Here is a 26,738-nt window from a genome sequence, read left to right on the forward strand (position 1 = left end):
TTAGGAGGAGAAAGCAAAAGATTGAAGAATGTTTGTCAGTAATGAGAGATAAAATGAAGGCAAATGAATAGGTAAGAGAAAAAAGTATTAAGAGTTGCAGATTGTAGAGTTCCCACACTTAGTGGACTGGTAGCTGTCATGTGCCAGTTTTGTAGCTAATAAATCATTAAGCAGTGGTAAACGTAGAATTGAGACTAACAGTCAAGTACACTACAATTCATGTTTAAAACACTCGGCACTAATATAGCAAATGCAAGACAGTCTGAAAACTAAGATTTAATGATATCTAACAATGGAAAGTTGATGTTGAAATGTTAACAGTATTGTTAGAAGGATAGTTACTAATCACCATGAAGATGACACCTTGAATTGCAGACAGGCATTCTGAAAAGACTGTTACATATAACCTTTTGACCAAAGTCTGCATCAGAAAAAGACTCACATTTGCACAAACAAGCACACCTCACACACATGGCAGCTATCTTGGGCTTCTCCAGCCAGACAACAATGGAAACACATTGAATGGGAGCAACAATCTGGAATATGGTGGGGAATGGGAGGAGTAGCAGAACACAGGTCGGGGAAGAGGAATTGGTGCTGCCTGGCATAGCTTGCAGGGACTAGAGGTGGGAGGACAGGGCTGACAGGCACAATATCAGGAGGGAGAGGAGGGGGAAAACAGAGTGCAAAGGAGAGGAATAGAGAAGGGAAGAAACTGGTGAATGCACTGGCAGAGAGGAGTGCACAGTGAGGGTAAAGGGAGGTGAACTGTGAGGTGGCAGGTCAGAGCAGGCGGAAGCAGTTGTGTGGAGGGTGCGGGGGCAGTAGAACCATACATTGAGGCCGGAATGATTTTGGAAGTGGAGAATGTGTTACAATGATAGCTCCAGTCTGCACAACTCAAAAAAGCTGGCGAAGGAGGGAAGGATCCAAATGGCCCAGATTGTGAAACAGTGATTGAAATAAAGCATGTTGTGTCCAGCAAAGTAATCCACTACTCCTGGCAACAGTTTGGCAGTGGCCATTCATCATTGTGGGCAGTTCATTAGTAGTCATACCAATATAAAAAGCTGAACAATGATTGCAGCAGAGTTTGTGTATAACATACCAGCATTCACAGATAGCTCAGCCTCTGATGGTATAGGATAAGCCTGTGACAGGACTGGAATAGGAAGTGCTGGGTGGGCAGATTGGCAGGTCCTGCACCTGGGTCTTCCACAGTAATATGATCCCTGTGGCAAGGAGTTGGAGTTGGGAGTGGCGTATGGATGGACTAGGATGTTTTGGAGTTCGCTGGATGATGGAACATCACTTAAAGAGGGTTTGGAAGGATGTTGAGTAGGATGTCCCTGGTTTCGGGGCATGTTGACAATGTGATCAAAGCTCTGATGAAGGATATGATTCAGTTGTTCCAGTCTGTGATGATGTTGGGTGACAAAGCGGGCCCTCTTCAGTAGCTGGTTCTTGGAGGTGGTGGGAAGATAGGAGGTGTGTGGGGACATGGCACGAGGAATCTGTTTGCCGATAAGGTTTGGGGGTTAGTGTCTGCCTGTGAAGGCCTTAGTGAGACAATCATACTGGGCAAGGAAGCTCCCATCACTGACGTATGCTGTCCCTGGGTAGCCAGGTTATATGAAAGAATTTTTTGGTCTGGAAAGGAATGAAAATACAAGTAATGTTGGTGGTTGGTGGGTTTAATGTGGACAGAGGTGTGGATGGAACTATCAGAGAGGACTGTCACCAACCAGGAAGGTGGCATGCTGGATTTAGCAGGACCAAGTGATGTGGATGGAAGAAAAGGTGTTGTGGTTGTGAAGGAATAAGGATAGGATGTTCTGGCCATGGGTCCAGAGCTTGAAGATTTCATTAATGGACCAGAACCATATCAGGAATTTGGGGTTATGGGAGGCTTAGGAAGATTTCCTCTAGATGGCCCATAAATAGATAGGCATAGAAGGGGTGCGTGTGGCTGTGCGATGGATTTGTTAGCATACTGTCCCTTCAAAGGAGTAGCAGTTGTGTGTTACAATTTAGTTAGGAAGGTGTTTTGGGAATGAGGTAGTGGTTGTAGAGTCTGAAAGTCGTTGAGAGTAGCAGTGCACACAGTACTTTGTTGGTGCACTACAGACCCGCCTTGCCCCCATGCCCTTCAAAACTGGTGCCCTAGGAATGTTGGGATACTGGTGCTTAACTTGTTGGCCTGCCCTCATGATAACTGGTCGGGGTGTTTGTATTACAACAGCTGCTGGCTGATTGGTGTTGTCCTACTGCATTATTTGATTGACTGCCATGTTGTTCTGTGCTAGACGTTTGCAACCAGAACTGAGCTTCTGAGAGTCTTCCCTGTTGAGGCAGGCAGGTGTAGGTTTTTCATGCCTGCCATTTTGATCAATAGTGAAGGTATTCTTTCCTTTTACCAGAACTTCGTATGGGCCAGTGTATGGCGTGTGTAACGGCGATCATGTGGTGTCGTCTCAGAGCCAGATATGCAAAGCTGTACCAAAGTCTTTGTGGTTTAAGACTGTCCTTTCACCATGCCTGATGGGTAGAGCTGTATGCAGCCGCAACATGTGGGCTCAACTGAGACAGCGAAGAATGTTCATTAGCATTGTAGAATTTTTGTTGCTCTTTGGATGTTCATTAGTTGAGTTTCCATAAAGAGATGTGCAGATTACTAATGCTTGTAAGTTTGTGGTAGTTGTCTCATTTGCAGCATAGTTATCCGTAACTTCTATCAAGTGCCAACTGTTTTATGAATAACTTTCCACAAGAAGATTCTGAAGATTGAATGTATTATGGGTACTTTCCGATTGAAAGTAGTAGTTCATCTTTTTCTATACTGATCACTCGTTTCTTTCAGTTACCGAAATGCAAAATACTGTAGTGTTACCGTTAAACTACATAGCTTCAGTGTGTTTCTTATTGAGCTGGAATTCATAGTTTTTTATACAGTGATCTTGAAATGAGCCCGAAACTCAAGAGTCCAGAAATTGTCAGAGGAACAGAGCAATCTAAGGTATGAAACTTACTATTGCGAGTGTGAGCCAAGTGTGAATCCTGCCCAGTCTGATATTCTAGCTCATTTACATAATAGTCCAGCACATAATAAAAAGTTTGTGGTAATATTGTAGCTGCCTGGCAGTGTGCAGGGTTCTGCAGATAGCAGACAGTGCTATCCAGTGCAGTGTAGGAAGACTGTGGGGGAGGGAGGGAAGGTAAAAAAGGAATGGGAAGGAGAGGAGCAGAGAAGGGGAACGGATTGGTGGATCATTGGCAGGGATCAATGTGAAGTGAGGGTGGGGAAGTGAGTTGGGAGGTGGGGATCAGACAGAGGGAGTGGAAACTGTCCTCACACCCTCCACTGAAGAGTTTTGTCCTCTATCTTGTCACATCCTCACAATTCGCCTCCCTTTACACTCATTGTGTGCTGCTATCTGTCGGTGTGTCCATCAGTCTTTTCTCCTCCTCTGCTCACTCTTCTTTCTGCTCCCCATTTTTTCCTTTCCTCTTCCTCCCCTCTCCCTCTCCCTTCCCCTCTCCCTTCCCCACAGCCTCCCAAAGCCGTATGTGTTGTCCCTGTCCTGACATCTCTAGTCCCTGCATGCTCTGCCAGCCAACACTGATCCCTCTCCACCCATCTGAGCCCTGCTATCCTTCACCCCCCCCTCCCCCTCCTCTCTCTCCAGATTATTGCTCTCATTCAACGCTTCTCTGTTAGTCTGGCTGGAGTGGCCTGAGGCAGTTTTTTAGAGAGAGAGAGAGAGAGAGAGAGAGAGAGAGAGAGAGAGAGAGAGAGAGAGAGAGAGAGAGAGGGGTGGGGGGGGGAGGGGGGGTTGTGCATTTTTCTTTACTGAACTTGGCTTTGACCAAAAGCTTATATGTAACAGTCTTTTCTGCAACAGTCTTCTCTGCAACTCAAGGTGTCCTCTTTATGGTTAGTACCAATCTATCTTTTCCATAATTGTTGGTAGTCCACTATGAGAAGACTTTTGAGACACTATTATTTGGGGAGTGGTCTCAGAAAATGAAGTTTCTAAGTGACATGGGAATTATTTATGTATGTTTGCAGGCCAAATAATTATTAAAATTCATAGTGAACCTTCAGATGCCCTTTAATTTCACAATGCACGTCACTACTAGTTTCGGTCAAATGACCATTATTAAGCATTAGCTGCTATGAACGGCTGGGAAGTTGGAGTATAATAGAAGTAATTTGCTGTTTTGAGCTCACCATAGTTCTACAAAATTTTTTACAGTAATAGCCGTGTACAATAGATGTCATAAAGAAGCAAAGATCACAAAGACAGCTAGTCACATGCTCAGCTCGGTGTGTGACTAGCTGTCATCATGATCTTTGCGTCCTTACGAAATCCGTTGTACACCGCTATTAAAAAAAAAAAAAAAATATTGCTACTGTGGTGGGGTCAAAATAGCAAGTTACTTTTATTATAGTATAACATCCCAGCCATTCATACCAGCTTATGCTTAATAATTGTCATTTGACTGAAACTAGTAGCAAAGCACATTGTGCAAAATAAAGGACAGCTGAAGGTTTACCATGAATTTTAAAAGTAATTACATTGAAATTGGTTAAAAGGTAAAATAATACAATGTAAGTTTCAAAACATAGCTAGTATTTTTGTTAATATCAAACCCTCTTTCTGGCTTGATGAGTTCCATATTGTCTTGCTCATGAAATGATGGTAAAATTGCCAACGGACAACAGAAACATTTGGTTTCAGTAACCAATCAGCAGTTGGGGCAGCCAACAACTACCTACCTACTATTGCCATATATATTGGTCTGCTTTACTATTGATGTAGCAGAAATTCTCATTCCTTTTCTGTGCTTCCATCATTTTCTAAAGAATGTAATTTATTAACTGTATTGTCTCCAAAAGCTTAATATGAGACTTCTCATCTGTAAAATAACTGAATCAAAGAGTGGGCTACCCATTCTTCATGAGATCATACAGAATATGTTTGCTTACCTTCGCCTTGCCACCTGCCCCCATGTGCTGCTTTACCATACTTGTAATCGTAACACCACCATTCACTTTTAAAAATATTAGTTTGGGTCGCATATATTTAAAATTACATATGATTTAAATGTTTTTTGTAGGCAGCTGTTCAGCAGCAAATCCAGCAGCAACAGCAGGTAGCAGCAGTTCAAGGAGCCCAGCAGTCTCAGGTTGGAGTTGGAGGGCAACAGCCACAGCAGCAAGTTCCACAGCAGCCTGCACAATCAAAAGAAATCAACACAGCTTCCCTCTGCCGGTTTGGCCAAGAAACTGTTCAAGATATTGTAGCCCGTACTCAGGAAGTCTTCATGGCACTTAAAACAATTCAGGTTTGTGTAATCCACATTCATAGCAGGTGGAAGAGAAAGTGTACTGACTCCTCATAGTTCACCTGCCCCACCTGGCTGCTGCTTGTGAACTGAGGAAGCACTGCTATGACAGAAGTTATGAGCATAAATATATATAGTGAAATAAATAAATGTGTGAACATTTAGATGTCCTTTTATGTTGTTTCTGGTTAGGCATCTGTTTTTGAGATCTTTGGCTCTATCCAAGTTTAATTACCATGAAAAACAAGCATATCACATAATGAAGAATCAGTTCAGAAATGATGTCCATCACATGATCTAAGAAGCATCTTACATTGGAAAAGTCAGAACTAATGTGATCTACATTGTCTAGACATTCATCACTGTCACTTTGTGAATTGTTCCCAAGAAGTTGTATCATTGTGGTATTTTCCACCTGGGTAGGAAACTTCGCTAATGCCTTCCGATTTATATGGGAGAAATGTCTTTCCTTTGGTAGAACCATAATCTCTAAATATGGAAGCAGAGTGGCATTTCAGACAAATTCCAGACGTGGCATTTTGGAGCTGATTCTGCTTGATAAACAACATAACCTGCCAGATGATGACTCAGTGATACTTTTTGCCAAGTCTTTTTTTCTAGAATCTCTAGCATATGTTGACAACGTGACCATCCTTCCGTGTGGGTATAGGGAACACTTAGTTTATGTATGATGTCAACATTCAGGTTCATGTCAGCAGTATGTGCTGGATGAAAGTCCCATTTCACAGGAATGTGAACACACTGTAGCATATCAAGTTCAAGGAAATTTATCACTAATGGATGATCATTGCAACTCAGAACTTACAGTGCCAAAGTGACAGTCTAGTGGATGGAGCCACTATATCCAAAGACTCCACTACCACAATGCTTGTGTGGCTTGCATAAAATTCTTAAAGAATGTACACCACTGTAGCCTATAATCAGCATCATTAATGCATTCAAGTATGGAATGGCCATGTATCTAGCCGCCCCTCTGAAAACCATAGTAGGACACTGTAGTCATCATATGAAGAACTCGGCTGAATTCGGAACCATACTGAAAGAGATGCAGCTGAAGGGCATGCAAGCTTCAACATCACATCTCTTTCCACACGAATACCACTTACAGGTGCCTTGGTGCTCCTACCAGATTATTTTGATCTTCAAATGGTGAAGCTATGAGCTTGAAAGGGTGAAGCTGTTTGAACATGCACTCATCACAACCTAAATGTTGCAGAGAGTTCTGTTAACAAGTTGGTAGCATAGTCAGGGGCTTGTCACTTGCCCCTAGTGTTTACCGGTATCAGTACAGAGCACTTTGAGGAGATGGCACTAAAAACTGCATGGTTCAAACCTAATCACTTCTCCTGGTATGTAGACGACACCTATGTTCTATGGGAACATGGCAAGACACATGCAGTCTACAGGTCTGTACCTTCATGCAAGGAGCTCTTATCTGTGTTGTCAGAGTTGCTGTTGGACATGTGAATCAAGGATGTATACCCCAAACACTTTCCACATAAATGGCTCACTGTGATGCAGAGCTCTGTGTGTGATAGGGTTGCTAAAATGGTGAGGAAATGCTGTTTCATTAGTTACTATCAGAAGACTAGTACAAAATGTGGCACTGCATTCTTGCAATGCACAAAAATGTAGACACCTGGCCAGCTTCATGTTTGGTCTGATCAGTCCTAAGAGGAAAAAGAGGGCCAGTGCTGAGCCAAGTTGTTTACATGTGATAAGACAGCGCCACCTGCAGCTGTTTGTCTATTGTGTGGAGTATCTCCTCGGAATCCTCAGCTGTGCCCAGCACTGCCTCTTAACAGTGGACCTTCTGATTTCAAGCTTTCTCCCAAATTTCCCTGGCAGAGACATAGCAAAACGTAAGGTCATGGATTTGTGAATCTGCATGAGATGTTTGACACTTTCCACAGTGAATTTACATTTACTACTAGACAAACAAGTCAGTAACTCATGAGCAATAAGACGATTTATTTTTGTCTGCAAAATTTGTCGATTGTTAGTCAGGCTACAAACTGTAGCCTAATAAGTCACTTACTTCCTCAAATGATACCGAGCGAGGTAGTGCAGTGGTAAGCACACTGGACTCGCATTCGGGAGGATTACAGTTCAATCCTGTGTCCGGCCATCCTGATTTAGGTTTTCCGTGATTTCCCTAAATCGCTCCAGGCAAATGCCGAGATGGTTCCTTTGAAAGGGCATGGGCGACTTCCTTCCCCATCCTGCCCTAATCCAATGAGACAGATGTCACAGTTTGTTCTCTTCCCCCAAACAACCCAACCCTCCTCAAATGATAATTCTTCTAGTTTTACTGCATGAACTAGTTCGAAGCTGGAAATTCAATCAATCAATCAATCTTAGAATTAGGCAACAAACATGATGAAAGACTATTGAGATTGTGGATCTGTTGCCTAGAATGAGTGAAAATGCTGCCAAAGCCATGGAACATATGAGTCCTGATCCTTTATGTTAATTTGGGGTGCAAATGTGGGGACAGGAATCGAAACGAGGACACTCCAATCGGCACAGTAGATGAAGTGGACTGTCGCAGAAGCCAGTTCAGCAGGGGCTGTTGCTGCTAGTGGTGTTCACATTGCTACAGATAACATTTTTCTTGCTGTTCCTGGTGTTTTTCTTGCTGTATCAGTTGTTGCTAGTGAAGTGCGAGTTACTGTCAATGTAACTGTTCCCAGATTTTACCAATGCTACATCTACAATGATGTACAGATCATAGAATAGCATCACGACCACTGTATTGTCTATTGTATTTAATTCTATGATCACGATATAATGGCGTGTGACGAGGGCCTCCTGTCGGGTAGACCGCTCGCCTGGTGCAAGTCTTTCGATTTGACACCACTTCGGCGACTTGCACGGCGATGGGGATGAAATGATGATGATTAGGACAACACAACACCCACTCCCTGAGCGGAGAAATCTCCGACCCTGCCGAGAATCGAACCCGGGCCCTTAGGATCGACAGTCTGTCGCGCTGACCATTCCAGCTACCGGGGGTGGACTATGATCACGATGTGCAGAGTTCAATACAACCGTGTACTGGTGTTGCAGAATCAGTCTAAACAGTCTGCGTTACAAGCAATGGTCATAGTAATAATGGTAATAGCAGTTGACACAGGTACAATATTGACTTCTTAATTATGAGTGTGGACATGACCTTTGTGCTTCTAGTTAGACTGCACTGCAACAAGAAGTGTGGTCAACATCTCGTGTGGTTGCTTATCATGCTGCCATCTCCATTGTTTCAGGACCACTTATTTTGTTACCTATTAATAGAGTAACTGCTGAACAAGAAGCAAATATTGCTTAGCTTGTGGTTGTTCATGGATGATCTTGCCCTTCTCTTCCTGTCCAGTTATTTGAAAATATTGGAAAAATATCCTTCTGGTCATTCACATCATTTATTACCTCTTACTAAGACTGAGCAGCTCTTGTGCATCCAAAAGCTCATCAAGCTACAGATTGTAGCTACACTGGTGAGACATTTCATGATCTTGACTCACATCAGAATGAAGAGTAATTCCTACAGCTCCAAAGCTTGACCAATAGCCTCATATATTGTTTATCTCTGTGACACTTCAAGAAGAGTGGACTGACTTGTTCCTTCTTCATGGAGTAATTCTGAGCAGGTGTACATAAAACTTCTGCAGCCACGATATTTTCCCTAGGATCCGTAGCATATCATCGGTGCTAGCACATTTTGACTAGAATATATCATCGTACTTACTCAACACCTTTTTTTTTCTTTGCAGCCCCCAAATGGCACAGCACAAGGAACAAACACAAGCGCTGAAAGGAAGGCAAAACTTCAGGAACAGATCCGAAATGTTCGCATTCTTTTCAAGAGATTAAGGTTAATATATGATAAATGCAATGAAAATTGTCAGGGTATGGAGTATACGCACATTGAGGTGAGTACATTATCTGAGCAAAATGTATTTACAATTGACTGTAGAAGTAACATTAACAAACTGAATGGAAATGAAATAGGTAGTATGATGTACATGTACAGACAAACGAATGATTGTAATGCCAGAAAAGATGGAAGATTTATTGAGGAGAAAGAGCTTCACAAATTGAGCAAGTCTAACACATTGATCCTCCTCTGATCATTACACAAGCAGTTATTCAGCTTGGGATTGATTGATATACTTGTTGGGAGTCCTCTGAAAGGATAGTGTGCCACAATTCTGTCCAATTGCTGCATTAGATTCTCAAAATTCTGAGCCAATTGGAGGTTCTTGAACAAAATGCTCCTAACATTCTCAGTTGGGGAGATTCGGCGACATTGCTGGCCAAGGTAGGGTTTGGCAGCATGAAGACAGGCAGTAGAAACTCTTACCACGTGGTGGTGAACACGTAAGCCCAAAGTGGCTTGCCATGAAGGGCAACAAACTGGAGCATAGAGTATCGGCATAATGGGTGCTGCGGATGACAATCAAAGTAGTCCTGCTTTGAAATGAAGTGGCCCTTTAGACTATCGCTTCTGATTGTCTGGCTGTATGGCAGGTGATAGTCAGGTTGGTATCCCACCGCTGTCCAGGGCATCTCCAGGCATATCCTTCTTGGTCATCGGGAGTCAGCTCGAAATGGGACTCATCACTGAAGACAATTCTACTCTAGTCAATGAGATTCCATGTCAGATGTGCCCACATCATTGCATATGGGCTAGATGGTGAACAGAGGTCGACAGTGGTAGGTGCAAGGGGCACCATGAGCTCAGGCCTCTGTATGGGAATCACTTATTAACACTATGCCATCCAATGACACCACAGTGGTGTCGTATGCGTAGTATCGCTCAGTGGCTGGCGACAGCACTTTAGTATCTTTTGCATTCTGTTTGTGTTTTGTTTAGGTAACAGTGAGTTACGCACACAGTGCTTGTGCCCTTTCATAATAGCCGCCAAAAAAGACGTCATTATTTACGGTAAATGCGTGGACGTCTTGTGTGACGTTCTGGACAATTTGGCCGATTGGGAAGAAGACATTGGATATAAAAAAAATAGAAAGTGAAGCAGAGTTGTTGGAAGGTAGTGAAATACATCAAAGAAGAATTTGGCGAACACTACGGTTGCCAACTGATAAGGACAAATCAGATGAAGAAGACAGTGCATAGTGGTCAGACTTTGATTTATCGAGAACCAATAATAAATTTGAAGGATCTCCGGGTCCAAACACATTTCCTAGAGATAAACAGAGCATCGAGGATATCGTAGAATTATACATGGGAAATGATCTAGTTGAATATATTAACAATGAAACCGACAAGTACTACAGTCAAAATTGCAACAGAAGGAAACTGGATTTTAAAAATGTCAAATTTGTCGATGTTACGGGACCCGATCTTAGAAAATGGTTTGGACTTGCTATCCTTATGGAAATTGTAAAAAAAAGAAAAGGCAACGATCAGTGATTATTGGCCAACGAATCCGTTGAAAGACACAACGGTGTTTCGCAAAAAGGTGCCGCACAACCGATTCAGACAAATATTATAATTTTTACATTACTCCGACAACAGCAACAAACTGGATAATGCTGACCAGCTTTTCAAAGTGTAGTTCGTAATTGGTTATTTTTCCAAAGAGTTCAAAGAAACTTTTAATGTAAGTCAAAACATCTCAATTGATGAAGGAATGATACCGTAGTGAAGATTGTTAAATTTTAAAGTTTACAATCCGTCGAAAATTATGAAATATGGCCTACTCACTCGCACACTGTTTGATTAGAGTACAGGATACATTTCCTCATTCGATATATTCCGGCACTGGACAGCCTTCAGCGAAAACAGTGCTGGAACTATTTACGGCTTCTTATTTAAAGTGGCATCACCTCCACATGGATAATTATAACAGTGTAGAACTTGCAGAGAAGTTACTTGAAAAGAAAATTCGAGTTTGTGGAATGATATGGCAAAATAGAGTATTTCCGGAAAAATTAAAGCATGCCAAAAGTCAATGTAACTGTCTCCCTCTAGTCAACAGTTCAAAAGATTATGCAGCACATATTTACACTGGCATCCCTCAAACATTCAGAATGTGCAGCAAATGGGGCTCAAGATAGGCTACAATGCTGTGATTTTGCCAGTCATTTTTTTCACACAAATGAGAATGGATGACTTGGGGCCAGGGAATATTTTTTTGGATGGATGAGGTACATTATACTCTACACGGTGCCTTGAAGGAATAGAACTGTCACATATGGCGTTCTACTCTGCCACATATTATGCAGTAACATCCACTGCACTCAGCTTATGTGACTGTGTGGTGTGTTTACTCAAGCTCCTTCAATCTCTGTCTGTTTTTCATCTAGGAGATGACACATTGCACTCAGCACTCAGCAACAGCTGCATGCTGTGTGGACCTCCTCCTGCAACACTTGACTGAAGCATTACAAGAATGGAGATGTGTCACACCATATTTTCATGCAAGATTTGCGACACCACATGTCACTTGCCAGATGAAGGATTTGCTTCGAGAAACTTTTGGTAACGACGGCATCGTCTCTTTACAATCGAAAGACGTGCGACCTTACAGAACTCCCAACTTCAATCCATTCGACTCCTGGTTGTGGTGATATCTGAAAGATCGTGTCCATCCTGGATTTACTGGGACTCTTCCTGATCTGAAAGGGATCTGATAAGGGATTTGCTGTCAACTATCGGCCATGCCATGTTATATATGCAGCATGTTGCTGAGTGAGGACACAGTACTGAATGTGTGTCATAATTCGTGACCATCCTAGTAAATGTGCCAGAACCAACATAACCACCTGTCTGATCGTTCTCCCTCTTCTGTGCAGCCACGCCACATTCTGACTGCTTACAGTGCCATATTTTCTGCTGGTGAAAGTGTAACTATTATTTTTTCCAGTATACTCCGCAAGTGCACCTATTAATGAACATACTAAGATGTTGCAGCATCCTGCAATGTAGGCAGCCAGCACTGTGGCACTCGGAACACCATTAGTTTAATTATAAGCGCACAATATGAGGTACTTAAATGATAAATGTGACAGATTGAGTTACAGGTAGTGGAGAACTATTATTAATATTATTAACTAAAACTTTCTGTGGGCCAAGTTGGCATACTCAGGGACAAGTAGTTGGCTGTTCGAATGAAACAGAAATGCTATTGATCACTATGAAATTTCAGTTTCTTTAAAAATATGTAGGCCAGAAAAGCAATATTCACTCACATTTACTTTTCAAAAATGCAAAACTAGCTTAATTTTACCCAAGAATATTTGAACATTACGGTTTAAAGTTTTTAAAGTACAGAAGCTGTAAGTGTTTAATGTTGGATGTCAACAATATTTGTTGCTTTTTCAACCATCATGCTACAAAATAGCATAAATGTCCTCACTTGTGAAGATATTTGCGTAAAAATTGTGAGAAATATGGATGTGTGCAGTGCTACAGTTGGCGAGCACATTGTCATTCATGCATTTTAAACTTTTTGCAAAATGCATTTGATGTTGGTTCCAATAAAGTTCAGTGATATTCTTTAGGAAATAAATGTTTGCTTTTTTTAATCAACAGTTTTTTGTGTTACCTAAATGACTTTCTAGGTGGAAAATAAATGAATGGTGTGTGACGAGGGCCTCCTGTCAGGTAGACCGCTCATCTGGTGCAAGTCTTTCGATTTGACGCCACTTCGGCGACTTGCGCGTCAATTCTAGGTGGAATTGTAACTTGTCAGCACATGTTTGAACCTGAATCGAAACAGCAGTCTTAAATGGAAACATTTGTGTTCATCCACTGAGAGAATTTTCAAATCATAGTTGTCTGCAAGTGAGATGATGATAATGATTTTCTGGGACTCACAAGGCCTAGTATTTTGTGACTGATCAGGAGGCTAACATAATTTACTGTGAGCAGTGTATATCACTCTAAAATTCTTCTGAATAAAGTGAAAGGAAACATGTTAGTGGATAAAAAATTTAAGTTGTTGTGTGTTGCTTCATACATATTACCATCTTGATTTGAGGAGAATAATTTTAACCGTACATACAACAAATAAAAATAATTTTATGCTACCCACGCACCAGTTGAAATTATGTGCACGAACTCCACAGTATGTGGGGATGACAGTATACAGCAAATGAGTGGGCAAACATATTTAATATGAAGTCAGAAATGTTTAAAACGAGGCTACAGCAGATTGTGTGGGAGAAGTGCTACTATTCATTATTACTATGATGCTGTTTGTTAACATCAGCTGTTCTTTGTTTATGGTGAAATTTTAGCACAATTTGATGTGTCTCCTGTAACTGAATCAAATGATTTAGATTACGTATGTTATGAGACAAATAAACCACAATTCACAAGACCTCGAGCTGGTTTTCATTGAATGTGTGTCACAGGGAAATATTAAATTGCAACTTTTGATAGATTGCTTGTTGAAGTTAGGATTGTGTAAAACATTTGAAGGGGATGCGTTCCAAGCAGTTCAGTAAATAGCTCGCAGTTCTCTGTACAGGGTGATTATAATTAAAGTTAAACTTTCAAAACACTGTAGAAATAAAACCACTGGTCACAATGACGTCAAATTGCAACAGAATATTATTGAAGAAGGGGCAAAATATATGCAGAAGAAAAAAAAAATAGTGTGAAAATTGATCAATAGATGGTGCTCTGTGTCAGATAAGCTAAATGAAAACAACTGTCATGCGCATGACCCATTGAAGTTGGTATAAACATGCCAGGTTTTTTCCTCCTTTCGCGTCTGCGATGTTAGCCATGACTGTCTCAATGCAGGATTGCACTCTACTTGTAAGGCTGTATTACAAGAGTGATGACTGTGCACACGTTGCTCTGCAGACATTCTGGACACTGAAGGGTTCGAAAAAAGGCGTTGGTCTGATGACTGCTGTGGGTCTGGAGAAAACTATTCAGAAATTCGAAAAGACAGGTTCTTTTGGTGTGCAACCTGGTAGAGGGAGAAAACGGATTAGACACCAGTGGAAGCAGTGGCCAAGCAGTGCAGGAGGAGATGAGTGGTGGTGTGCAAATGTGTAGTGCACGGAGAATTGCCCGAATGTTGGACATAACTGTGAGCACGGTGCGTAAAATCCTATGAAACATACTTCTTTACTATCCATTCAAAATTATGCATGTGCACAAGTTGCCTCTTGTTGGCCTGCCAGCAAGAGAGACCTTCGCTTTAGAATTTCTCGCTCGCATGGAAGTGGAAGATTATTGGCCTTGGAAGATTTTTTGGACAGACGAAGCTCCCTTCTATCTGACAAGATATGTTGGTACACAGAACTGGCGAATTGAATATGGACAATGGAAAATCCACATGCAAATCAACCAGTAGAACTTCATTCTGAAAAGGTCAGTCTTGTGCGGGTTTACAGCATCGTTTATCATCGGACCATATTTTTTTGAAGAGATAGGTGCTTCCAGACGTATTACCTGTACTGTCACTGGTAAGTGCTAGGAGTGTCTTTTGTGCAACTACATCATTCCAGCTCTCCAACAGCGTGGATGGGATTATTTTTATGCAAGATGGCACCCACCGCACATTGCAAATCCAGTTAAGCAGCTGCTGAAGTGCCATTTTGAAAAGGCTAGAATTACCAGCTGCCATTTCCCTACAGCTTGGCCGTTGCGCTTACCTGGTCTTAATCCACGTGACTTCTGGCTGTGGGGCTATCTGAAAGATGTTGTGTTCAGTGTTTCAATTCCAAACTTTGCTGTGTTGAAGGCACGCATTGCGCAACACATTCTGAATGTGGCACTGGGAACACTTCAGTCAGTTGTGGAATGTGCTGTTTCTAATTTCAGCTTGTTGCAGAAAATGGTGGACGGCATATTGAACATGTTTTGCGCCAGTCACACAGAAATTAATAATCTGATTTGATTTTGATTGATGCATTTTATGCAGTTCTTGGCCTCAGGACAGTTAAAAAGAGATCGTCCCCATTCAGTGTGATATGACCTTGCCGTGGTGCATGGGCTTACGTAGCTAACAGTATCACACCTGTACATCCATGCACATGGAATAGTACAGTTTGTTAAACATCAAACATGCACCTTAGGCATTGTTGTATGATTCATTTGTCATTTGTAGTTCACCAATATTAAATTATATTGCTTACAGCTCCATCTATTGCTACATTTTGTAACTATTTATTTTTCTTCTGCCATTCATTTTCCCCCTTCTCTGATAATATTCCATTGCAATTTGATGTCATTTGGACCAGTGGTATTATTTCTACAGCGGATTGAAAGTTTAACTTTAATTACAATCACCCTGTATGTATGTTTAACACCTTAACTACTAGTGAAGAAATTGGCAGTGAAACCTTTTACTTTCAGCTGGTATTTATTTTATATATGTTTATTGCAAGCATTTAATCCTTTATAACTTATTTCCAGTGGTATCATTGCTACTAATAAACTTTCAACAACTTTACAGAGCTTAATTCCATTGAAAGAAGAATGGGATATGAAATCAGATGAGAAGAAAACATCTGAATCATACCGTTTGGCATGTGATGAAAACAAAGAGATTATGGAGGTATGGTTCTCTCATTGTTAATTGTATATTTAATTACCGCTATTACTGCTTCATAATGTCTCAATGTATCTTTAAGTTCATTTTTATGTCAACATTGAACATTGAAGGTTACAGTTGCTATTTATTTGCAGTACTAATTTTATATGTTAGCAGTACTTAAATTAGCTATGAAGAGGGATGTAAGGTCTAGTTCACTCCCAGTGGGACCAAAACAGTTCAGACGTAAAATGATCTCAAAGCTAAGCTTCCATCTAAAATTTGTCAAGGATCAGTCATCTGCCTATTTGCTAATTGATCATGGTGCTGAAGAACAGAATAATAAAGGCTACAATACTAAATTAAATTTTCCACAATTTTGGTAGAATGGGTTATTTGCTAAATCTGTTTGTTCATTTAAGGTTTGGAGGGGCTTTTTCTTATGAGCAAAAATCTCTAGTTGTTCCAGGAGATCCATTTTTATTCCTTTGTTCTGCAGCTTGTAGGATATGGAAGTTTGTTTTGATGTGTGTAACTGAATGACCTATTTGTGCTACGTGGGCTGTAAGACTAGGTCCCTTAAATTTGTAAACGTAGTGCATCTGTGTGTTCTTTGTATCGGATTTCAAAGTTTTGTCCTGTATTCCCTATGTAGTAGCAGGAGCAACTGTCGCAGGATAATTTATATGTACCAGATTTTTGAAAAGGTGTTATAAACTATTTTGTTTTGTATTTCGTTGGTTGTGTGGTGATCTATTTTGGCTCGGTGTGATTTAAACCATTTTGCAAGTTGGTATGAGATGTTACTGAGGAATGGTATGGAGATATATTTAGTTTCTTGTGCTATTGATGACAGTGTTATTAACACTGTTTGCGTGGTTTTTATCTTTTCATCTAATTTTTCGACTATGAATGGGTCATAAGCATTTTGTTTAGATGGTTGAGTGCTGATCCGAAAACTGCTCATCTGTGTTGTTTTGGGTGGCATGATGTGTTATTTATGACGTCTGATATAGTAGATTTCTATAAATTTGGGATTTTATTGTTATGACAGGTTATGTTTAGGTCAAAAAAATTACTTCTTGTGTTCGGTGTTCAACTGTAAATTGTATTTTGGGATGTATATTATTAAGATGCCATGAACATAATGTTCATAATAAATGATCCTGCTATTTTCAGTTTTGTTTGCTTTGAAAAATTTGGGCTCCCCGTCCCAGCCTCCTCTTTACCCCATCCAGTCGCCACTCCCATCATGCACTGGTGCTGATGCTCGCAGTGTGGGTTCAGTTGCCTAAGACTGCAGTTGTATGTGCAAGTTCTTTGTTTGTTTGTTTGTTTGGTTGTTGTTGTTGTTGTTGTTGTTGACTGAGACCTTAATGGCCGAAAGCTATAATTGTGAGAATCTTTCTGTTGTCCCTATCTGCGACTCAGCATCTCTGCTATATGGTAAGAAGCAACTTTCCTTCTGTAATATTGTTATCTTCCTTCCTGGATTTTCCATTGTTAGATTTGGTTTCTATATTAGTAATGTAGACTCTCGCCTTTATTATTTTTGTTGGAATTTTGTCCCAGGCTACAGATTTAAGATTCTTTAGGGATTTTCATAACGTTAGCCACTTCATAGCAGAATGCATGAGTCAGTTTGAATTCTCCTGGTCTGTGTTGCGTTATTTTGGGACTTTCGTGTGGAGCAAGGAGATAAACAATTTTGTTTGTAGTTATAAAATACTGGTTGAGTTCTCAACGAATGTCTAAAACAACGAAAATAACCAGTTTTTGACAATATAATGTAAATGGATAGACTAAAAATCTACTCACAAAGTGGCAGCAGGAGAATAAACACATGAGGAGGAGGTTATACTTATGCGAGCTTTTGGAGCCAAAGTGTCTTACTCATGGCAAGAGGACACACTGGCTCTAAAAGCTTGCATAAGTATAATCTCCTTTTATATATGTGTTATCCTGCTGCTGCTTAGTGAGTAGATTTTTCGTCTGTCCAATTACATTATATTGTCACATATAAGTCTGGAGTTTGTAATCATTTCCCCCTCAATTTCTAATTTAGGATTAAAACTTTGTTTTTTCAGCACCTATTTGAGTCTTAACAATCTGCCATACAGCTTTTCATTTATTTATGGCATTTGACATGTATTTACTGTTCGCCATTTGTTTTGCCAGTTTAACTACTCTGCCAAATATTCTTTTGTATTTGTTTACATACCTGACAAACTCCCCACCAAAGTTGCTTTGCTTCCATGTGCAGTTTCCTCTTTCTAATTCTAGAGAGACTGATACCTTCAGTTATGCACAAGTCTTTTTTACAGTTTTTGTGATGTGCTGTTGTAAAGGGGAAACATTCATTGAAAACACTCATGAATTCTGATACAAAAGTGTTGTAATTTGGTGTGTACCGAATACCAGTTGCTGATCAGCTGGGAAGCTTCATTTAGTCTCCAGACATATGTACTTATATTTTGTTGGCGGAAGTTCCTGACTCATTTCACTGTTCACAGCTTTATCTAAATTTGACAATGAGATAAAAGCAGCTGGATGGTCAGATATCCATTAACAAGGTTGCCACAATTTCTGGAAATCGGAGAATTTCAAACTTATTAGGGAATCTGAAAAAAAAGGACTGGAAAAATCTTTGTCTCAGAAGATGAAATGGTTTGTTTACCAAGATGTCGTGCATCATCACTGGTTGGGTGCAGCTGAGTACGTGCGCTGCTTCCCTACTCCCTCATTCGTACTGCTTCTCCCCTTTCTACCACACCCCTCAGTTTGCAGTCATTGCTGCCACCACTTCTTGCCACTAGCCTAGCAGCTGCTGACGAGAGGCAGGGAGGTGTGAGGAGTGGTTTGTTCAGATCTGATTCTCAGAGAGTGTTGATGAAGTGGCTGGAGATGGCAGTTGTGTGCTCTCTCTCTCTCTCTCTCTCTCTCTCTCTCTCTCTCTCTCTCTCTCTCTCTGTTTTCTGAAAAAGGCATGGCCAAAAATGTAGTTGGGAGAGTCATTGTCTTTTCTACGTGCCTGTCTGCAGCTCAACGATCATCTTTATGTTGAGTTGCTAACTATCCTCATTCGCATTGATTCTCAGAGTATCCGCACAAGTTATCTTTGCATGTATTGATTATTGTGGTCTCACTTTATCAACCTGGTGTCTCTGACACATGAATAGCTGGCCGCAAAAGTGGACTTCCATGACGGTCCTAAACCACAGCAATGTCTTTGAATAACTTCAGTATTAGATGGGCCTACTTCGGCAAATACACGGAGTGATACAACTGACAAACAACAAAAAATTTCAGCTGCCATTACAAAAGGAAAAGAAACTGAAGATGCTAAAGAACCAAACAAATATAAGTGGACCAGCATAACATACAAAAAAGACAGAAAGAAGCATTATAATAAGACAGAAAGTGAATTCTTTATTATAGGTGACTCATTGTTGAGAAACATAGTTGTACCAAACTCCGAAATGGACATTTGACCTGGAATCAGGATGCATCAATTGCATACACACCTAAACAAGATCTTAAACTCAAGAGAGAAAGCAGCAGATAGCAGCCAGGAGACTCTACCCGAATTCCAGAATAATAATACGTGGCATTGTGTACAGAAGATCAGTGAGTGACAGCTATGTGCAGAGAAAAATGGCAATATTAAAGAACAGTGCAATAAACTGAGTCGTTTTCATTGATCCCAACAACTTTCTAAGTGCAAAGTGTCTTGCCAAAGATGGTCTACATCTGAATAGGCTGGGCTCAAAAATATTCAGTAAGATGTTCGTAGATACTTGCCATATCATAAAAAAAGGGAAACTTGTAAGTAGTGATGGGGGTGAAAAAACTTGTGTAGCATTAAGAAAGACAGAACCAATCAATCATCTGGCAGGAAATGTGCTAAAGCCTGTAAGTGATAGTCAAAGTAGGTATGTTATCCACTGGAATGTAAATGTCTTTAACACTGATGCTTCTAACAATAAAAGCTCCAAAATAGATGATTTGGAAATCATTCTGACAGAATGTGCAAATATTAAAGTTGTTTGCTTAAATGAGCACTGGTTTACTGAAGACACAATTAAAATTCTAAACAAAATAGGGAACTTCAGATTAGCAAGTAGCTTTTGCAGAAGAAACAAGTCACGTGGAGGCTCACGTATCCTTCTACATAGTGATATAAATTATGAGACCACAAATGGTTTTAATTATTTAAATGAAGAATGTGTGTTAGAGAGCTGTTGTGTAGAAATAGTGGACTCACTAGCAAATGTTACAATAATCTCAATATACAGAATTCCAGGGACGTCAACAACAGAACTATTCTTATCTAAGCTTCAAATTATGCTAGAAGACCTTTGCAGGAAAAAAAGAGGAAAGTTGTAATAGCTGCTGATTTTAATATTGATATCATATTTGACAGTAGCCACGCTTCAAGTTTCACTGACTTAGTAAAGAAATATGGTTTCAAATTGAATTCCTTTGAATCTACCAGAGACATTGGGCAATCACCAACATGCATTGACAATGTTCTAACTAATTATGTATATGAAGATGTGTGTAAATTTTGTCTAGATCTAGGTATTTCAGATCATTGTGCATTGTTCATTGAGCTGCCACGGACAGGAACATTTCACGTATGAGAACCCATATGAGCAGGAACTTCAGCAAAGAAAACTTGCTAACATTTAGTGAGAAGCTAAGAGATAAAACATGGCCTTTTGATTATTGTAACTCAAGTAACGAAAACGTTGAGAAATTCCTAAATAGTTTTCTTGGAGACTTTAATGAAACATATCCACCTAGACTCTGCAGCAGTAAAATAACAAATAAAGTGGATTACCCAGGGCAAAAAAATTTCCAGTGTAACGAAAAGGAAACTGCACAGAGAACTAAAATATAATGAAGATATTGATTTGATTAAATATGTTAAACTCTGTAAAACAACTGGCAAATAACAGGCTAATTTTAAATCATAACAATAAGACAAAGGCTGTGTGGCCAGTCATTAAATCTGAGTTAGTTGTTAGAGCCTGTAACCAAGAAATTCCAAAAGTTTACATTGAAGGAAATACTGCTGTAAATCCAACTCAAATACCAGAGTACTTTATAATTCTTTTTAAATGTAGCAAAGTCTGATGTAGATGTAGCAGATTATCACAACAAAGTAAATCCCCCTGGCCTAGGCGAAAACTCTGAAAACGTTACAAAATTCTCAAAAGTTTCTGTGGAGAATACAGAAAATGCTATTCTAACATTAAGAAACAAAAATTCTGCAAGTTGGGATGGAATACCCACCAAATAGAGTAGCAAACCCACTAGCTTAGATAATTAATCAATGTTTTGAAGAGGGCTGTTTCCCAGAGGTACTGAAATATGCTGAAGTCAGACCACTCTTCAAGAAGGGATCAAGAGAGATCATGGGAAATTATCATTCTATCTCTATTCTCCCAGTCCTATCTAAAATATTTGAAAAACTTGGTGTTGCACAAATCCAAAACTTCATTGCAAAATATTCTGTTGTTCTAAACAATTACTTTGGTTTTCAGCAGGGTAAAAACACCATCAATGCAGTAAACAGTTTCATTGAGAAAATAATTAAATCATTAGACAAGAGAAATAAGGTGGCAGGAATTTTCTGCGACCTCACAAAGGTGTTTGATTCCGTAAACCATGCATTGCTTGTTTACAAACTTGAAAAATATGGCATTAGTGGCAGTGCCCTAAAAGGGCTTAAATCCTACTTGTCCAACAGAAAGCAAAGAGTTGGCATTTCTTCAAATGGCACATATTATTTTTCTTTCTGGAAAAAAATCTCATGGTGTTCTACAAGGCACCATATTAGGCCCAGTCCTATTATTTTATGTTAATGATCTACCATTAAATATCAGCTCCCCATCAGTTCTGTTCGCAGATGATATTTCTGCCTTAGTTGAAGATCAGGACTCAGAAAAACTTCCCAAATCTGTGACCAGTACCCTCACTACCTTAGAAACTTGGTTTCAGCTAAAAGGGTTGAATTTAGATATATCTGACGCATGTGACGCAGTTTAGAACCAAACTGTCAAAATGTGAGCAGATTAAGATTGTACACAACCACCAAGGTATAGAAGAAATTGACTCAATCAAATTCTTAGGTTTAAATGTAGATAAAAATTTGGGCTGGCAGGCATACATGGAATACCTGGCAAACAAACTGAGCAGCTTTACATTTGCAATGCAAATATTCTCAACTGTAACTGACACGGACACACGGAAAGTAGCATATACAAGCTATTTCGAATCCCCTTTTGGTATGGTATTGTTTTTGGGGTAACTCGACAAACATAGTGCGGATACTAAAAATATTGAAAAAAATCATGTGAAATATGTGCACTGCAAATCACAAAGAACCATGTCAACCATTATTTAGAAACCTTAAAATACTAATTCTGCTATCCTTATACATATGAGATTATTGTATTTTTGTACACCAGACATGAATTATTTGAGGGAAACCATTTTGTCCATTCACATGATACCAGAAACAAAGAAAATTTTATGCTTCCCACCCACTGCGTCAGACTGTATGCCCAGGGATCTCGGTACATGGGAATGAAAATTTGTAATAAATTAAAAGGGAACAAGTTGATGCAGATTAATTTAGGCTCACTTAAAAGAAAGCTATAGGAGGTACTGACACTGAAGTGTTATTACTCAGTGGATGAATTCATGTGAGACAAACTGGAAATTTGAGCTGGGTACAATGTTATCCTTAGAGTGTTGTTATTTATTATAGTGCTATTATTTATTAATATAAAAATCATTGTAATTATTTTATAAATTTTGACATGTCTCCGGTATGCAAATCAAATGGATTGCAAATGTACGTCATTAGATGAACAATACACAATTCACTATACTCCACACTGTATTACTGGATTGCCTAATTTGTTCTGCATATATCTGTGCTTTTAATGTCTCAAGTGCATCACTGTATGCTTTTCTACAGGCTTTCTATGAAGATTGGAAGTACTGCAGTTTGGCGTTTCTAAAGAGAATGTATAAGTCCTTCATATCTTCCTTTAATTTTATGATGTTGGCTTAAGATCCTTGGAACTCGGTTTTCCTTAGTATTTTGATCACTGGGCACGTTTGATAAAGACAGTGGGTTTATTTTGTATAAAATATGTCTTACTTTCCACTTACATCTTCTGTTTCCTGTAGGCCTACCCAGTACCAGTTTGTGTGCCAGAGTTACCTTTAATGGTAATCTAGCTTTCTTTTATTGGTAAATAGGTCCCCATGAGATACTATCTCTTTGTCTGTATGAAGCTATAAGAGTAATGCACTATGAACTGAAAAGTGGTTTCAAACAATTCAAACTAAAAGATCTCCCTTCCTTCAGTTCGTAACGACATGGTCAGTACATGCCTGAAAGACACATGTCACTCTCATTGGTGTTTAATTCAAATGGGTGTAATTATTGGACTGTAACATAGCAGCATATCTAAGGTAATTTATACAATGCCTACTATTATAGTCTGTTTTTATGAGGTGAATTTATTAACAAGTTCCTCTAAATGACAAAAGAATTCTTTCTTCTTACTGTTAAGGGATCTGAATTATTATGAAAGTGCTGTTTCTGAGCTTTGTTCTTATTTCAGCTGTTTCAAAAATCATCCCACATGCAAATTTATATATCTAATCATTTTTTTTGCACTGGACATTATTGTAGACACCAATAGCAACACAATCATCTTTGTTGTTTCCTACAGTAGACACGGACAGTTCCATAATTACTTAAATTAATAATATGCATTTCTTCAGTTTTTCACCCTTGTTCATTCACAAGAAAAATGAGGACTACTACCACTTGTTGGTAACGTACTGGACGTTTTGTCATATTATTTTGAATTTACTGTCAGTTATGGTGGTGTGTCAAGTGCTTTGCCTTCACGTGTGCGTAGTGAAGGCTGTTGTACTCTAAAAGTGTCTGTAGAGCTACTTTCACTTCTAAACAAACTGTTTTTATACACAAGGCTTTTCAGTTTGACCTTTCCTTTTATTATTTGATTTAATTTTTCACACAAATAATGTTTACCTGCACAATTACATGCAATCCATGATGGGTGTGTTGATGTCTACTCAGCTTTCCTATATCTAGAATTGAACAATTTCCATCGTTTGAACATTGTGCCTTAATTCTGGTACTTGTTTTTCTTATATCCCAGTTTAGGCACGAGTTGTAGGTCAGACCATACCCATGTGGGACAGTAGCGACAATCAAGTTCTTTTGCTTTTCTTCAAGAAAATTCTTCAGAGCTTCAATGCAGACATAAACTTCATTGCTTGCCACATCATTTGCACCAGTTACAGAAACCATAAAATCATTGCTTCGCAGAATTTCATTTCAGGTTAGCACCTTTTACGACTCTTCTTGTTTTCTCTTTGGGGATTTTCAACACTGCTTACTTGAAGATGATTGAGTTATTTAGGATTTCAGCTAGATTTCTTCCATGGCTGTTGGAGAGTAAAATCACATTGCACTTAACTGTATGTTTCAAAGTACCAGAACTACAGAGTTCATTGAATTAGTCGCTGACTGCATTGCCATAGTTATATTCACACTGTGAACTGTGTGTTTTCCTTATTAACTGTCTGTTTTTGTTTGTTTTTTAGTTTTCAGAGATTCATTACAGTTTTTTACTGAGGATGTGGTGTTACATTTTTCTTTCATATTTCTCACTCTTTCAAAATTGCATTCACCATGTTCATTATCCAGTTCTGTAAGTTTACTGCCATTGGTATGATCATTTATTGATTGTGTATTATACCTGTTTCTATCAACAAACTTTGGTGTGTTTGCTGCAATTCATACCTTTTTTGCTGTTACAACACTTACTTGTTTGCAGTCTTACAATTTAGGCCTACTTGCTGGAAGGTCAGGAACTTCTGATGTCTGTAGATTTTCACAGCACAGAATTTTTTGTTAGGTGGGAATTTTTATCTCTTAATGCATCCATTATGAAGTGTAGACTCATTAAGCATTTATTTAATTTCACAATTTCCCCATTCGTCACTACAAAATCACTTTTTACTGCTTCATTGTAACTTCTGTTCACTTTATCAACACATACAACGTACATGGTGCCACCTTGCCAAAGATTCTTGTCATTTTAACTAAATGAGCACTGCAGTTCACTGAAATGAGTCCCCATTACAAACCAAAAATTTTGAAGTTGGTGCAAATTATGATCTTCTTACACAACTTTCCTACCTGCAACCTACTCAGCAAGGTTTCAGATTTGTCTACAAATAGACATGTAGCTGAACAGTCAGGGATATGACATACGGTAGTAGTTAATACGCCATGTTCCAAAAGTTCAATGCAGCGGTTTCCAAATAACAGCTGCTGTTCAAGCAATTAAGTTTCTCTCTTCAAAGCTTAATGAATCTTCTACTAGAATGCACATTCTACCAAACTAGTTTTTCGTACAGAAACTTGCTGCCAAATTGTAATCTGAAAATGAAGTTATCAAATTTGTTTTCACTTTTAAGCCATTGTTCATTTAAGCATACAAGTTCTGCAGAATTTGTGTTCTCCAGAAATACTTCCAGTTCATACAACTTTTTCATTGTTCCTACTAATGGCTGCCTATATCAAGATGCATTATGGAATTATTATGAACTAAATCAAACAGTTAATTATTTAATCGTTCGTTGAATGTGGCACCTGCATGGGTCTTTAATTCTAAATTGCATTCATTTGTTATTTTGTTTCTTGTGGACCAAATTCTATGGGAATTGGTCCACTCAGTGTTCATTTCCACATGAGATAGCACCTAGTACAAGAACAAACTTATTTTTACTTTTGTTGACAAGAGATATCTCTTAAAGAGCATTGCTTGTGTTAGAAGCTAGCATCGTTTTACTGTGTTTGTTGAGGTGCAGCTCATGGTGTGTGAAACGGTGTCTTCCATTGTTTAATAATTTCTATCTCCTTAACATTCGCAAACTTGGTGCAGAAACTGTTCAGCTTCAAATAAGATAGTCTAATTTCTTTGTTAACGCATCACCAGTCTGTTAGATCATACCTTAATGGCAAAGTTATTATGATGACATTGGTGAAATTTGAGGACTTCAGCAATGTAAACAGCTTTTTAATAAAGGCATTAGCTTTGTTTCTGTTAACATTATTAGCACCCCCTGTGAGCACAACACAATCAGTCCTCCTGAGATCAGAACATGCTTCATTAATACTCATTGCTACACAATTGCAATTTGCTCAAGGCTTTACGATGTCAGAAACTTGAACACTTGCCATTCACATTGTTTATCAATAATTTTGGAATGTTGTGTGCACGACTGTCGCCAAATAGTTTCACTTTCTTCTTTTGTAGCTGTTTTACCTCTGCTGAGCTGTCGTTTGATGTACATTGAGCATATATCTTTGAAAATCGGTTATTACAAGAAGCTGAGATACTTTTTACACTTAACTGGTGTTAAAGGCTGTCTTCTATTGCTGAAGTACATTTCGTAGAGTGAATCAACATGTCAACTGTGTTTACATTGGATTCTTTATCGTGATCTTCGAGTGATGGATAGATGTGTTTCTTTTGCAAAAATGCACTCCTAGTTTTCAGAGCAGTATATTTTTTGTTTATACCAAACATACCGCTTTGAAATGCTATGATTATTTTGCCCCTTTTCTGATAATGTGTCTACATTTGCGTCCACAACCATCACTAATGCAGTTAAGACAGGACTGTGAATAGACAGTTAAAAATTTTATGCTTACTTTGGAACACTTCTCATGAAACAAACATTGATAGTTGCTACACTGGATACCTTTTAACACTTTGTCACAAA

At 39.2% G+C, this 26,738-nt stretch overlaps 1 protein-coding gene across 3 annotated transcripts in view; it reads left to right on the forward strand.

The window, feature by feature from the left end:
* The window catches only part of LOC126416498 (mediator of RNA polymerase II transcription subunit 30-like), an 85,318-nt gene that overhangs the window by 36,814 nt on the left and 21,766 nt on the right, over positions 1-26,738 (forward strand). For all 3 annotated transcript variants that reach the window (XR_007575476.1, XM_050084242.1, XM_050084250.1), the window contains 3 exons: positions 5,122-5,349; positions 9,141-9,299; positions 15,810-15,911. Coding sequence is in view for 2 of the 3 variants with exons in the window: in XM_050084242.1 (XP_049940199.1) it covers positions 5,122-5,349; positions 9,141-9,299; positions 15,810-15,911 (489 nt within the window). In the remaining variant the exon portion in view is untranslated. The remainder of the gene's footprint in view (positions 1-5,121; positions 5,350-9,140; positions 9,300-15,809; positions 15,912-26,738) is intronic.

Source organism: Schistocerca serialis, chromosome 1 (assembly GCF_023864345.2).
Source record: "Schistocerca serialis cubense isolate TAMUIC-IGC-003099 chromosome 1, iqSchSeri2.2, whole genome shotgun sequence".
Classification (NCBI taxonomy): Eukaryota; Metazoa; Arthropoda; class Insecta; order Orthoptera; family Acrididae; genus Schistocerca; species Schistocerca serialis.